The 13976-nt window shown below is 31.3% G+C and overlaps 1 protein-coding gene and 1 long non-coding RNA gene across 2 annotated transcripts; one reads left to right on the forward strand and one right to left on the reverse strand.

The window, feature by feature from the left end:
• The first annotated feature begins 347 nt into the window (after positions 1-347).
• LOC122586901 (probable leucine-rich repeat receptor-like protein kinase At1g35710) lies at positions 348-9453 on the forward strand. The gene is made up of 4 exons (XM_043758925.1): positions 348-1241; positions 3953-4582; positions 5720-5789; positions 8109-9453. The coding sequence occupies exons 1-4, from the start codon at positions 348-350 to the stop codon at positions 9350-9352; spliced, it is 2838 nt and encodes a 945-aa protein (XP_043614860.1). The 3' UTR covers positions 9353-9453.
• Positions 9454-11889: 2436 nt separating this feature from the next.
• LOC122584808 lies at positions 11890-12381 on the reverse strand. Its single transcript, XR_006321598.1, has 2 exons — positions 12262-12381; positions 11890-12191 (listed from the first exon to the last, which is right to left on the reverse strand). It is a non-coding gene; the product is annotated as an uncharacterized LOC122584808 (long non-coding RNA).
• Between the last annotated feature and the right edge of the window lie 1595 nt (positions 12382-13976).

A 13976-nucleotide genomic window follows, 5' to 3' on the forward strand; every position in this document is an offset into this window, starting at 1 on the left:
ATGAATCCAAGTCTACGGTTAAATTCTTGATCATGACAATTGTGCAATTCATAAATACAAATTTTTCCAAAACACGGCAGCTAACAAGCATTGGCTGGCCATAATACGAGTAAACACGTTATGGACCCATAAGCTTTTTGCCTTTTTCTATGTGTGGCCACTATCTCTTGAAAGACTTTGGGTGATCCTTGACTGACTCCAAGTCTACTATGAAATATCTTGTGGACTCAAGTCGATATCTACCTAAGTATACGTTCATAAAAGATTTTAAGGCATGCTGTGTTATATATATGCCCCATTCACCCTGTATCTGAATTATACATCTACTCTATCCTAATTACTCCAAAATGGAAGCCACTAATTTTATTGTCAATGTTACAATATTATTTCTGTTCTTTCAAACATATGGTGCAAGCAGCAGCAACACCATGATTAAAGCTTCCTCAAACGTTACATGTATCCAAAGAGAGCGGCAAACACTGCTTTTATTCAGACAAGGCTTCACGAACCAATTAAAATGGACCGGATTAGAATGTTGTGAGTGGCTGGGAGTTGGGTGTGACAATAGAACTGGCCATGTCGTCTCACTTGATCTCTCTGGCTATTACATCAACTCGACCATTCCTGTGTGGTTATCAAACCTAACTCGCCTCAAGTATCTAGACCTTAGCTATAACAGCTTCCATGGGGGAATACCAAATTCTATTGGAAACTTGAGCTCTCTTTCTACCATCGACCTTTCAATGAATCAATTGTCTGGTCGGATACCTCCCTCACTTGGTGGCCTATCATCTCTAACATACCTCTATCTTCGGCATAATCAATTGAATGGGAGCATACCTGAAAGCATTGGACTACTCACCAGCCTACAAGAACTCTATCTTGAAGATAATCAATTGAGCGGGAACATCCCCACTAGTCTTGGTCAGCTTTCAAACCTGGAAGTCCTTTTTCTTGCTCGTAACCAATTGAGTGGGGTTGTTTCTGAAATTCACTTCACCAAACTCTACAATCTAACCCAATTGTTCTTGTCTGGTAATACATTGATAACGTGGAACGTCAGCCGTCATTGGATTCCTCCCTTCCAATTGAGGATTTTTGAGGCAAGCTCCTGCTGCAACATGGGACCCCAATTCCCAAACTGGCTTCAAACACAAACACATCTTGAAGAATTATATCTTTCAAATTCGAGTATTAGGGATACAATACCAATATTCAACAACATCTCCTCTCATCTTCAGGTCTTGGACCCCAATTCCCAAATATTCAAACATCAACTCATCTTCGAGATTTATCTCTTTCAAATTCGAGTATAAAGGATAGCATACCAGAGTGGTTTCACAACATCTCCTCTCATCTTTATTACTTGGATCTGTCCGACAATCACATCGGACCCGAATTCCCAAATATTCAAACATCAACTGATCTTGTAGAGTTATATCTTAGAAATTCGAGTATAAGAGACAGCATACCAGAGTGGTTTCAAAACATCTCCTCTCATCTTCTCTACTTGGATCTGTCCGACAACGAGATCGGAGGAAATCTGCCACGAATAATAGCGAATAACATCACAGGTATACAAGATTTTAATACTCTTTATTTTTATTTCTGCTGCTTGTGTTGGTGGTGAGATTGGATAAGATGAATAATTTTTGCTTAAAAACTTATTCAGAGGTTTTTGTTTTTGGTTAAGATTACGATGCGAGCTTTTATAAGATTTAAAATCAATCACACTTTATATTTTATATTTTGTTATATGATTCATTTAAAAACTAAATTTTTTAAAAAATTAGAAATCCCTCTAAAATACATTGTGATTTGAATATAACAAAATGAGTTTTAATTGTATTTTCTAAAAACACATTGCGTTTTTATTTTATAATCTAAAAACACATTGTGTTAGGTTTAAATCACAGTGTATTTTTAATAACGTGTGAAAATCAGAAAATTATTCAAACACACTATGATGTAAACTTAACACAATGTGTATTCTAAAAAAATTTAAAAATACATTGTGTTAAATTCTAATCACAATGTGTTTTAGTCAATTTTCTAGTTTTCATGAAAATTTTAGTTTTCAAATGATCAAAATTTTTTGTTATATAATGTTTAAGTTTTTAGTTTGTTGTTGAATTTGTGTCAATATATAAAAGTCAAGAGTCAATACTATGTTATACCAGTTTTTTTTAAAAATATTTATATAATCTTAATTTTAATCTTAATCTTTATCTTAATATAATATATATTATAAGACAGTTGAACTAATTACTTATTAACCAATCAAATCGTTCAATTTAATCAAATTAACTTTTGCTTATGTCATCATTTAGATTAATTATAAATTAAAAAGCTTAGTAATCATTATTCAACTATATTATTATACTAGTCCTAATACTACGATATACGGTAGCTATATAAATTGTATCATAAGGAAATTCGAATATGTCTTATACATGATTCATGAGTATGAAATAAATTGTGGTTAAAGTAAACCGATGATCGAAACTAAATTATAATAAACAGTAATGATAAATATAATATATGTTTAATTAGAGTTTTGGATTTACCTTAAATTTTACTATCACATCAAAATCGGATCTTATAAGCATATAGTGGATGACGCAAATAGCCTTGTGATTTCGGATTATAAACTCAAATTTTTGAAGTATTCATGTTATTAACTTATTATAAGTAATATAAGCAATAGGTGTTGAATTGAGAAAAAAAAAGAGACAATTTTATTCATGAGAAAATAATTAAAAAAATAATGTTATAATGGACATAGGTTAGTTTACATCAAATTAGTTTAATATATATTCTAATAATTAATTAATAAATAAATAACATATATCAAAATAAGGAAATCATCACCTAATAGATATCTCGAATTTATGTTATTATTAAATTAGATTTAGATTAACTTTTTTAAATTTAAATATTATTAAAAGAAAACGTGTCGCTTTAATAAATCACTATGTGTCGATTAAAGAATGCTATAATCCTGTTTTAGCTTATTGGTAGATTAATATTTATATTAATTGGTTGAAAATGTCTCAATAATTTACACTTTTTTGTTTTCCAACAATAATTTACACTATTTAATCCTGAATACTTAATTTATATTTAATTTTAGCCATAGAATTTTTAAAATTTACAATCATTTAATTAAATAAAAAAATTTCAACATATGAAATAATGTTAATACAAAATTATTTCAAAACCTAATGACTTATTAACAAATATTAAATTAGATTTTTATAAAATATAAATATTAATATCTAGGTTAATATTTAATCTAAACACAATTTGAACTCTAAATATATAATCCAAACATAATAACAGATGATGATATACAACATCCTTATTCTAAACACAATAAGAATCACAGAACATGAGACGATCACGGATAAAACACAATTTATAACAGAGGGTTACTTGAATACTAAATCCAAATTAATATGAACTCCATTTAAAATTTCATTCTTTTTGTCAATAAAAAAGGTAAATGGTTTCAAAAAATTATATAATAGAGAAATTATTATAGCATGTGCCTTGTGGAATGACTACGACACACAATTCCATCAATATGTCTCAGCTAATAATGATAGTGACGAACCTATGGTTATTGTACTATAACTTGCAAAGTATAACACTTAGAAACGTATATCTTCAAAATTATAAGTTTTTGTGACTTAAATGTATGAAGATCTTATATTGATAGTATCGTAAAATCCGTGTCCAGTGTTGGACACGGGTCTAAAATCTAGTTCTATACTATCTACCAATAAACTAAAACAAGATTGTAGCCTCTTTTAATTGACATGTGGCGTTATATTAGAACGACAGGTGTTTTTTTTTAATTTAATTAATTATAAATCTAATAAATTCTTTAAGTAATCTCATTTGTATTAAACTAGGATATTGCATATCTAATCCATATAAGATCTATTAGTTACCTAATATAATTAAAAGAGTTGTGTGGCTGTCAAAATGGACCGGATTAGAATGTTGTGAGTGGCTGGGAGTTGCGTGTGACAATAGAACTGGTCATGTCGTCTCACTTGATCTCTCTGGCTATTACATCAACTTGACCATTCCTATGTGGTTATCAAACCTAACTCGCCTCAAGTATCTAAACCTTAGCGATAACAGCTTCCATGGGGGAATACCAAATTCTATTGGAAACTTGAGCTCTCTTTCTTCCATCTACCTTTCATGGAATCAATTGTCTGGTCGAATACCAGATTCAATTGGAACCTTGAGCTCTCTATATTCCATCGACTTTTCATCAAACCAATTGTCTGGTCGAATACCAAATTCTATTGGAACCTTGAGCTCTCTTTCTTACATGGACCTTTCATCAAACCAATTGTCTGGTCAAATACCAGATTCTATTGGAACCTTGAGCTCTCTTTCTTACATGGACCTTTCATCAAACCAATTGTCTGGTCGAATACCAGATTCAATTGGAACCTTGAGCTCTCTTTCTTCCATCCACCTTTCATACAATCACTTGTCTGGTCCAATACCAGATTCTATTGGAACCTTGAGCTCTCTTTCTTCCATCCACCTATCATCTCTGGCAAGACTTACACATGTGTAAGTAACTAACACATGTTTTAAGTACATTATTTTTTAGGTAGATCACCAATTACCGGTCACCCCCTATGACCTATCACCCTCTATGACCTATCACACTATGACCTATCACCCTCAATGACCTATCCCCCCCAAGCTTTGGTTTATGAATATCCTTAAGGGTGAAGCCCGCTCCGATTCATAATTTTTATTCAACTTACACATGTGTAAGTCTTGCCGGAGATGATAAGTGGTGATTAGATTTGATAAAAATGGACGGTCTAGATCGAGTCCCTAACAGTCAATAAAATAAGAAATCCCTAATCTAATCCACCCCTATATATATATATATATATATAGGAAAGATAATTATAGTAAACATGAAGGAAAAAAGTACAATGTTCTTCCTCCTTCTCTCTTCTTTTCCTGCAAGTAGCCTGCTTCTTCTCCGGCTATATTGTCGCCGCCAGCCACTACCTCCTTCTTCTCCGGCGAGACAACCACCGCCACCACCATCATCTCCAACCATCCCAACCAAGGCGCCGACGCCGGCAGCAAGGGCTTCGCTCGTACCGTATCAAACCGTCACAATCTCTTAGATCGCCGCCCATCAAGTCCATACGATTCCCATATGCGTCCCTTGACAACCAGTTTAAAACGGATGAGGGCAACGCCAGTACCGTATCCACCCGAAAACGAATCCGATTCTCGCCGAAAAAGTCTCCGGAGATGTTGCCGGAGGTGGTGGCGGTGGTTGTCTCGCCGGAGAAGAAGGAAGAAGGAGGAGGTGTGGCGGTCGCCGGAGAAAAAAGTGGTGGTTGGTGGCGGCACTCTCACCAAAGAATGAGGAAGAAGGAAGAAAAACCTTGTACTTTTGTACTTTTTTTCACGTGTACTACAAATAACTCAGCCCTTTATATATATATATATATATATATCTCTTTTTTACCAAAGTTTTTCTTTATATATTCATTGATTATATTTTGTTTGATTTACTTTTTTATGTTTCTTAATAACAAATAATATTTTTTTCATCATTGTATGGTGATATTGAATATTTTTAAACATGATATTATATACGTTTATATGTTATCTGTTTATTTATTTAGGCGAAATTCTATAATTTATCATAAAATCTCAGAACATATTGAAAAGAAATATACAAGACATATGTTTTGAGTCTATCTGTCCATCAGACGGGACTGAAATTAGTTTGTGTCAATATAAAAGTCAAGAGTCAACACTATGTTATTTTTTATTTTCTTCAATATCTCTAAATATATATAAAACAGAAACCTTAATTCTATAATAGAAAAGTTTGGACCTTTAGATGAAACTTAACTTTTAATCATAACCATTAGATTAAAACGCTGATATCGTATATCTTTTATAATTTTTTTATATTTAACTTTAATATAATAAATTTAAACATGGTTATTAAATATGGAAAGTAATTTTCTACATTTAATAAATATAGAAAGTAATTAATTTAATGATATAAATATGAAAAATAATTTCTAAACTTTATTGTTTTCTAAATCACCTTTTTGATATTTTTTTTGGTTAATAAATTATGACTGTATATATGTTTTATCATATAACCTCAAATCGTTTGCCTATTGAATCCTGCCTTTCAGCTTTCTTTCATTACTTCATTTAATTTAATTAATTTAGTTATTGTGCAAACTAGTATTATACCCGGCCAATGGCCGGGGACAACAAACATTAACTGTTTTCTTGCGAATTTTTTGTACTAATAAATGTAAGAACCTAACGCAATTGACCGAGGATAAGAAATATTGGATGTTTTCTTATTTAGATAAACCGCTTAAGAAACTTTTAGATACTAATATACAAAAAAGTCATTATGTATCATAAGTGAACATATTGTTCAAATCAAAAAGCTAATAAAATGCAAAGGTTAGCTAAAATCATGTGGGGAAAAAAAACATAAAAATATGAAGGAAAAAAAACACTGAAACAATGATAAAATTTACTATTTATAATATTAAATTTGTTTCTAATTCAGATTCAAAAAAAAAATGAAATGAATTAGCTAAAATCGTGAGAGAAAAAAAAACTCAAAAACAAAAATTTTACATATTATAAATGAACTTTAAGGTAGACATTCAAATAAAAAAAGTAATGGGGTCACCAACCAATCCCACTTCCCAGTGCCCACCTAAATTCTAAATAAATCAGTATTCGTTGGGAGTCGAACCCAGGTTTTGGCTATGAAAGGAACAGACTTTTGCCACTCCTTCTAATTGAAACTTTGAAAGTTTGTTTTAACCTTGCTAAATCTCATATATATATTAAGCGGTAAAATCTATATAAAATTAATGTTCACGCGAAAAGTTTTTAAATAGGTAGTAATGTTGGGCGCATCATACACACTTCGTATTTTACAAATGCAATTTGATAAGGTTTCATCAAATCAACTTTATTTTTATAACTATTTAAATTAAAATCGTTAATATCTTATAATATTTTAACAAAAAAATATGGTTTCTAGGATAATCAAAAAATATTAAAAAGAAATGAAAACATCATCGTTTTTCAACATATTTCATTTAACATTGTTTAGTAATAAAATGATACAAATGTAATATGAACACTAAGTATGTGGATAACTCATCAATAGAATTTTTGTTCTTTTCTTTTAATATCTACGTCAGTCAATTATTTTTTTACATATATTATAACTAATTTAATCATATTTAAACATATATAGCATTATTGTTTTGGAATACTTTTTATTTACAATTTGTCAATATAAGATAAGGATAGGATAAGTAACTATCAATGCCGTCTTTAATGGGTTTTGGGTACCAATACCGTCTTCGACAGTGTATGGGGGAGGTTCATATGTATACAGCCTTACCCCTACCAAAGGTAGAGAGGCTGCTTCCAGGTTCTACCATAGGTAGAAAAGGACCTCCAGCCTTGTTGGGCATGAGGATCGAACCCATGACCTCTATTTCCAGAGGCATGAGCTCCAACCACTGATCCATATTATGTAATATTAATATCTTACAAGAACTTCAGTTTAGTGTTTTCCATAGAACCGATATGAGCATTTTTTTATCATTTTGTTTTTATTTAAGCATCTTGTTAAATTTATTATGAGTTGAAAATCTAGAGTTTTTTTGCATATATCTATTTCCTTTTCAATAAATATGTGTTTTTTTATTTATAAAAACCAATGTTTTATTCATATGACACCATCGTGGATAATCTAAAGGTATACAATCTAATTTTAAAGTTTAACTTATAATTTCAATTAAACAAATAATTAAAAGTGACAGCCGGTTCCACTAACTCTCATCATTGAAAGTTAAAGATAATTGTTTATGCTTCTATATAGTAATATTTTTTACTCGTTTCAGAATTTTTTTTTTGTTGTTGTTGTTAGTAGTCATATTATGAAAGTTGTTGGACTAGAATTTGTCTTTGTATTTAATTTTTTAGTGGACTAGCGATAAGTCTCAAGCTAATCCAACCCAATTTGTCTTATAACTTTTAACTAGACTTGTGGCTTCCAAAATCCAACTCAGGTCTTGAAGTTATTGCTCTTAGCAAAAACCTTCTCACTGGAAGCATCCCAAGAAACTTATGCGAGTTATATAGTATAAAAGTGTTGGATTTGTCGCATAATAGTTTTTTTGGAAATCTTCCCGAGTGCTTAGGGAGCTTAATTCAATTACAAGTGATGGACCTTACAAGTAACAGTATAATAGGTGATATTCCGAATTCATTGGGTTCTCTATCAAAACTTGAGTTATTGCACCTGCATGACAACAAATTTGAGGGTGGTCTCCCAGTGTCTTTAAAAAAGTTGAAAAACTTGGTGACAATGGATTTGGGGAACAATTATTTGACAGGTAATATCCCTTTTTGGATTGGAAAAAAGCTATCAAAGCTTAAAATCTTGAATCTCCAATCAAATATGTTCATGGGTATGTTTCCACCGGAACTATGTCAAATCAAAACACTTCAACATGTAAACCTGGCAGATAATAAGATAACTGGAAATATCCCTCGTTGCCTTTGTAATTTAACTGGTATGATCAAGCGTGACGCCAAGTTAGAATACAACAGTTATAGCTATATGTATCAAGAAAGTATTGAAGCTTGCATAAAGGGCATTCAACAAAAGTACACCAGCACACTTCCGTATCTTATATCCTTAGACCTTTCAAGCAACAAAATTGTTGGTGAAATTCCTGATGTGTTGATGAACCTTGAAGCATTGACAAATTTGAATCTTTCGAGAAACGAACTAAGTGGACACATTCCTACAATTATCGGAAATCTAAAGTCAATGGAATCTTTAGATTTGTCGATGAACAACCTGTCTGGTCGGGTTCCTCCAAGTTTAGCTAGTGTGAACACTCTAGGCTATCTGAATCTATCATTCAATAAATTATCTGGTCCATTACCAATCGGAAATCATTTTCAGACTTTTGATAATCCATCTATATATGAAGGGAACAATAGACTATGTGGATTCCCACTTCTAAATTGCAAAGGCAATTTACCATACACTCATGTTGGTGATGATAAAGTTGTGAATAGCTCACAAGGTTTCTCGTGGTTTTATGTTGGTATCGTTCCAGGATTTGTTGTGGGTTTCATGGGACTTATTGTTAGCTTGCTATATATTAAAGTTTGGAGGGTAACTTACTTTGAAATGATAGAAAATGTTTGTGTTTTTCTAATTGTTTCAATTGTAGTGACTTTTGCTCGACTAAGGAGGAAGTGTTTCCAGTGAGGTATTTTGATTCACAAACAACACATTTTTTTTAATTTATCTAAATATATGTTTCATGTTGTGGTTTGACTATTAAATGAATAAAGATATATTTTTAAGCATGTGATTGTTTAGTATAATATTTATTGATTCAAAGAAATTTATAGGAACGAAACTCTGATAAGGGCATTCTTGTCACCAAGTGACAATATGAAGTTGCTTCAAAACTAAAAAAGGAAAAATATTTCAGTATTGTTTAGAGAACATAGGTCGTGTATTATCTCATATGAAGTAAAGTTTGTCAAATATTGTTTGTATTCTCATTGTATGTCTTCGGGTAAGGTATCAAAGATTGACGGGCTAAATAATATAAGGTATATAAAGAACATTCCCTTAAATATTGAACATGCAATTTATACTTGAATCAAGCAGAGAAATTAAAATAAATACGATAACTTTTTTATCTGACCCTTAGAGATGAAACAAGATCTATATTAAAATATTTATTAGTAAGAGATACACACGTTTGAAATTGTTCAATTTAAATGTATGATAAAAATATTGGTGGGATGCGTTTACCCTTCATGATGAACTTTCAACGAGCGAAAGCGTCTCTAAGATGTCGCCAACCTAGTCAAAATATTTTTGATTGTGGTTTTCTCGTATAGAGCTCTTTTAACAACAAATTGTTTTATATATTATCATCTACACTCAAACATTTTCGTTTATAAAATAGATTATAACACCGTACCCCATACCGGTTTACAAATTTTATAATCTTAATTTAATTTAATCTATTAGTATTTGAATTATCGACAAGCTATTAGAAACCTTACGAGTAGACTCGATTGGTAGTAAACTAACTCGGCAAACTTATGAGAAGCAACTTATTGTATTGTAAGCTAAGAAAACAAAAAATGAAAGTCGAAATGCCAATTCTATTCTTAAATTGTAAATAAGAACCTTTTTGAAATTAATCTATGGCTTAACAAAAAAATACATTGGCAATTCGGGTTTTTAACCCCACAATCTACCAAGTATCGTACATTTTAGTTTGTTATTTTTTAACTCCATCCTCAACCCAAAATTAATTGGAGATTTTTCTTTTTAAATATAAGGTCTCAACAAAAAATATATCAACTCTTTCAACAAAAGTATCAAAAAAAGGAGAAAAATGATCCCATTCGAAAACTTTTAAGAAGCTAAAAAATTTTTTTTTAGATAGCCATCCCCTACCATTCTTGAGACATCACCTATCACCATGTACATGTATATCTATACTATATTATAAAGCAAATAGAGTTTCAACTTTCAATTTCAACAATGTATACATGATAATACATAATGTACAATACATCAATGCCTACGATTTTCTCTCTCCCCATAAATCATTTTATTCCACTAATTCTTTCAAAATCTTTTATCTCAAAAACCATACATCGATAAATTATAAAAATTATATGGTTGTTTTAAAAATTTCATGCTCTTTCATTAGAAATGTCATTCGATATACTTTCAACGAATTTTTAAATCTGGGGGCGGAGCCCGTACGGCTAAGACATTTGGCTATGACACTCTATGACATATAACCTCCTATGACCTATCACTCTCACCATCTCACCGTCACAACGCGCGGATACTTGCTCTCGTGTTACTTAATATGCTTGGGGTTATGACTAAAATATAAGTTTTCTATATGTAATGGTTCATGGCTATTAATTATACGCGCAGGATGGAAACTTGGGAATGCAATATGAAAACTTGGTGGGTCGTTTTTATCTTTTTGGAATGTAATTGTTTATACTTATGTATATAGAAATTATATAGTATCTGATGTACTTGCCCTTTTTGAACCTTCAAAACTTCGCCAAATCATACCATCTATATAAACAAACTACCCCCTAAAATTTAACACTCTATTTTTAAAATCTCTAATTTACTCTTTTAATTAATCTATACTACTATCAAACACTTTATTCCTGAAATTCCAAAAATACCCTTAAAAAAAAAATCTTACGCATGTCTCTTCCCTTCCCTGAAGTTGCTCACATAGTATACCAAGAAAAACACACATACATTACCGAATTTAATAATCAATCAACATAAACAACACTCACTTTAAAACAACAACGACGGTTTTCACTTTCAGCCGGACCAAGAAACACTTGAGTTGAATCATACATTCATGTAATAACATGGTACAGCTACTTAACCAGCATTTTTTCCTATGTCCCGCCGCATCGCGCGAGTACAATGCTAGTAAATTACAAATTGTTCATCGCACAAGCAATAACCACATATATTTTTGTCAAATTTCTTTAATTTTGATCCCTTTCACATTTTAATTCTGGCATTTGAATTAAACATTTCTTTCTTCTTAATTTTTACTTTTAGCCCTATAAACGAATGCTTTAACAACCACGGTTATAATGCAACATGTACATATGTTATTTCTTTGCAATACCAAGCAATAACTACATTTATTGATGGTAGCCTGGTAGAGTTGTGACTTTAAACTCCTGAGTTTCAAGGACATTATGAGCATGTGTGCTATTTACTTGCACAAAATAGGAGATTAGATAACACAATTGTTGTACATGACCCATTCACATAAGTACATAAAGTCGTCAGTTTAATAAATCTGCATTTGTATTGCTGAGCTACACTACATTGGTAAAACTGGATACTGTAATCTTGATAATTACAAAACGACGCCATTCTGGTCTCTGCTCAAGTGCAGCTAGCTGTTTGATTTGTCCAGATAACATTTTCCATATAAAACTGTACATTGTAAGTTATGACATTACAAAAACAATTCCATTGATTAAATTAGCTCCAACGGAAGGCTTTCCATTGCAACCTGAAATTTTATAACTATTCAGAATATATAATAGATGGTGAATGATGAAAACTTACAAACCAACATGTACCCATTTTCTAAAAGCTTTTGGATCAGATTTTTGCTGCACGTTGAAGAATTCATCTGAAATGTAATAAGGATGGTAACCTTGAACTCAACTGAGAATGGTCTGCACAAAAGATTGCAAAGAATGACAACACAGAGTAGTAAGATCAGATCTAGTGATTGCACACATTCATACTGAAGCAATTTCCAGTAAATGTTCACTAACTGGTCAATAACAACTCTGCTGGTATCTATAAGAATACACTATCATCATACGAGTTGACTATTACAATACCAACTACTCTGGATATCATTTGATTGATTTTAAAGTACATTAGTATTTCCTACATAGTTGCCAGCAACATCTAATATAGAATTCAGTCTGAAATGTAATAAGTATGGTAACCTTGAACTCAACTGAGAATGGTCTGCGCAAAAGATTGCAAAGAATGACATACACTTTAGCTGTCACCAAGGTACATGAGAGATACTATAAATGACTGGAAGCAAATAGATTTAAAATTCCATGTGGGTGTAGTTCAAAAGCGACACTTACAAAGTCACGTGGAAACAATTAAGATCAACCTTTCCGACAGTTTATGAAGAATCGTTAGTGCATTAAAGGAATATATTGTAGTAAGCTATATAAAAAACAAAAAAAAACTCTAAGAGGTCGTTTAGGTGCAGAAAACACCTCCTGTTTTCATTTCTGTTTTTCAATAAAAAATGAAAAAAACAAAAAACGCGGTCTAGTCATAGTTTTCTAAGAATGTTTTCCAAGAAAACAAAAAACAATGTTTTCCAATTTTCCATAGATAACTTGAAAACATTGTTTTCTTGTTTTCCATTTTTCATTTTCATTTTCCATTTCATCCCCCCTCCCCCCCTTCCTTCACATCTCTAACATGTTTTCTAGTTTTCTAATTAGAACGCGTTTTCAAAACTTTTATTTGTTTTCTATGAAATAAAATCTATTTTCATTTTCTAGAAAATTAGAAATAATATATTAAAAAACATTTTTTACAACCAAACGCACCCTAACCTATTCATTTGGGAATCATTTGCGCCATTTACTTATTAGTACCTTTATTAAGGCCACCCCGCCCCAGCCTAATAAGCCTGATTCATGATGGCTATTGCCCATTGGTTTTCTCAGTTTCGCAGCTTTTGCATAACTACGGTTATGCATTGAAAACTTCAAGGTTTCCTCACTAATTGTTCTTTCGTTATTCACTTAGGTGAATCATAACTACGGTTATGCATAAGAAACTTCAATGTTTCCTCATGAATTATTTTTTGTTATTCACTAAGATTGAATCATGACTACGGTTATGCATAAGAAACTTAAAATTTTCATCTTTTTGGATTTGAATCAAAAATAACATGATCAATGTTATGTGAAAAGAGCATGTAGTTCTTTACTACTCTTTGAATTTATTCAAAGCATTAATAATTGTAGCTTATATAAGTAAACTAGATTATTGTCCCGCGTAATACGCGAGTAAATATAATGTTATACTTAATTATATGAACAACACAATTTTCTTAAGTAATTATTAACAAATTTACATGTTCAAATTCACTTTATTAACATATGCTCTTTCGACCTTGATAATTTCACAAACACTTATTGTGTTGCTCACTCTTAAGTCTTACTGATTCAACAAATTATTCAATGTCAAAAGTTATTAATTATCTATGCCTTCATAAATAGTTTGATGTCATTCCGATATCCATGTC

The sequence above is a fragment of the Erigeron canadensis genome, chromosome 1 (genome assembly GCF_010389155.1).
Source record: "Erigeron canadensis isolate Cc75 chromosome 1, C_canadensis_v1, whole genome shotgun sequence".
Taxonomy (NCBI): Eukaryota; Viridiplantae; Streptophyta; class Magnoliopsida; order Asterales; family Asteraceae; genus Erigeron; species Erigeron canadensis.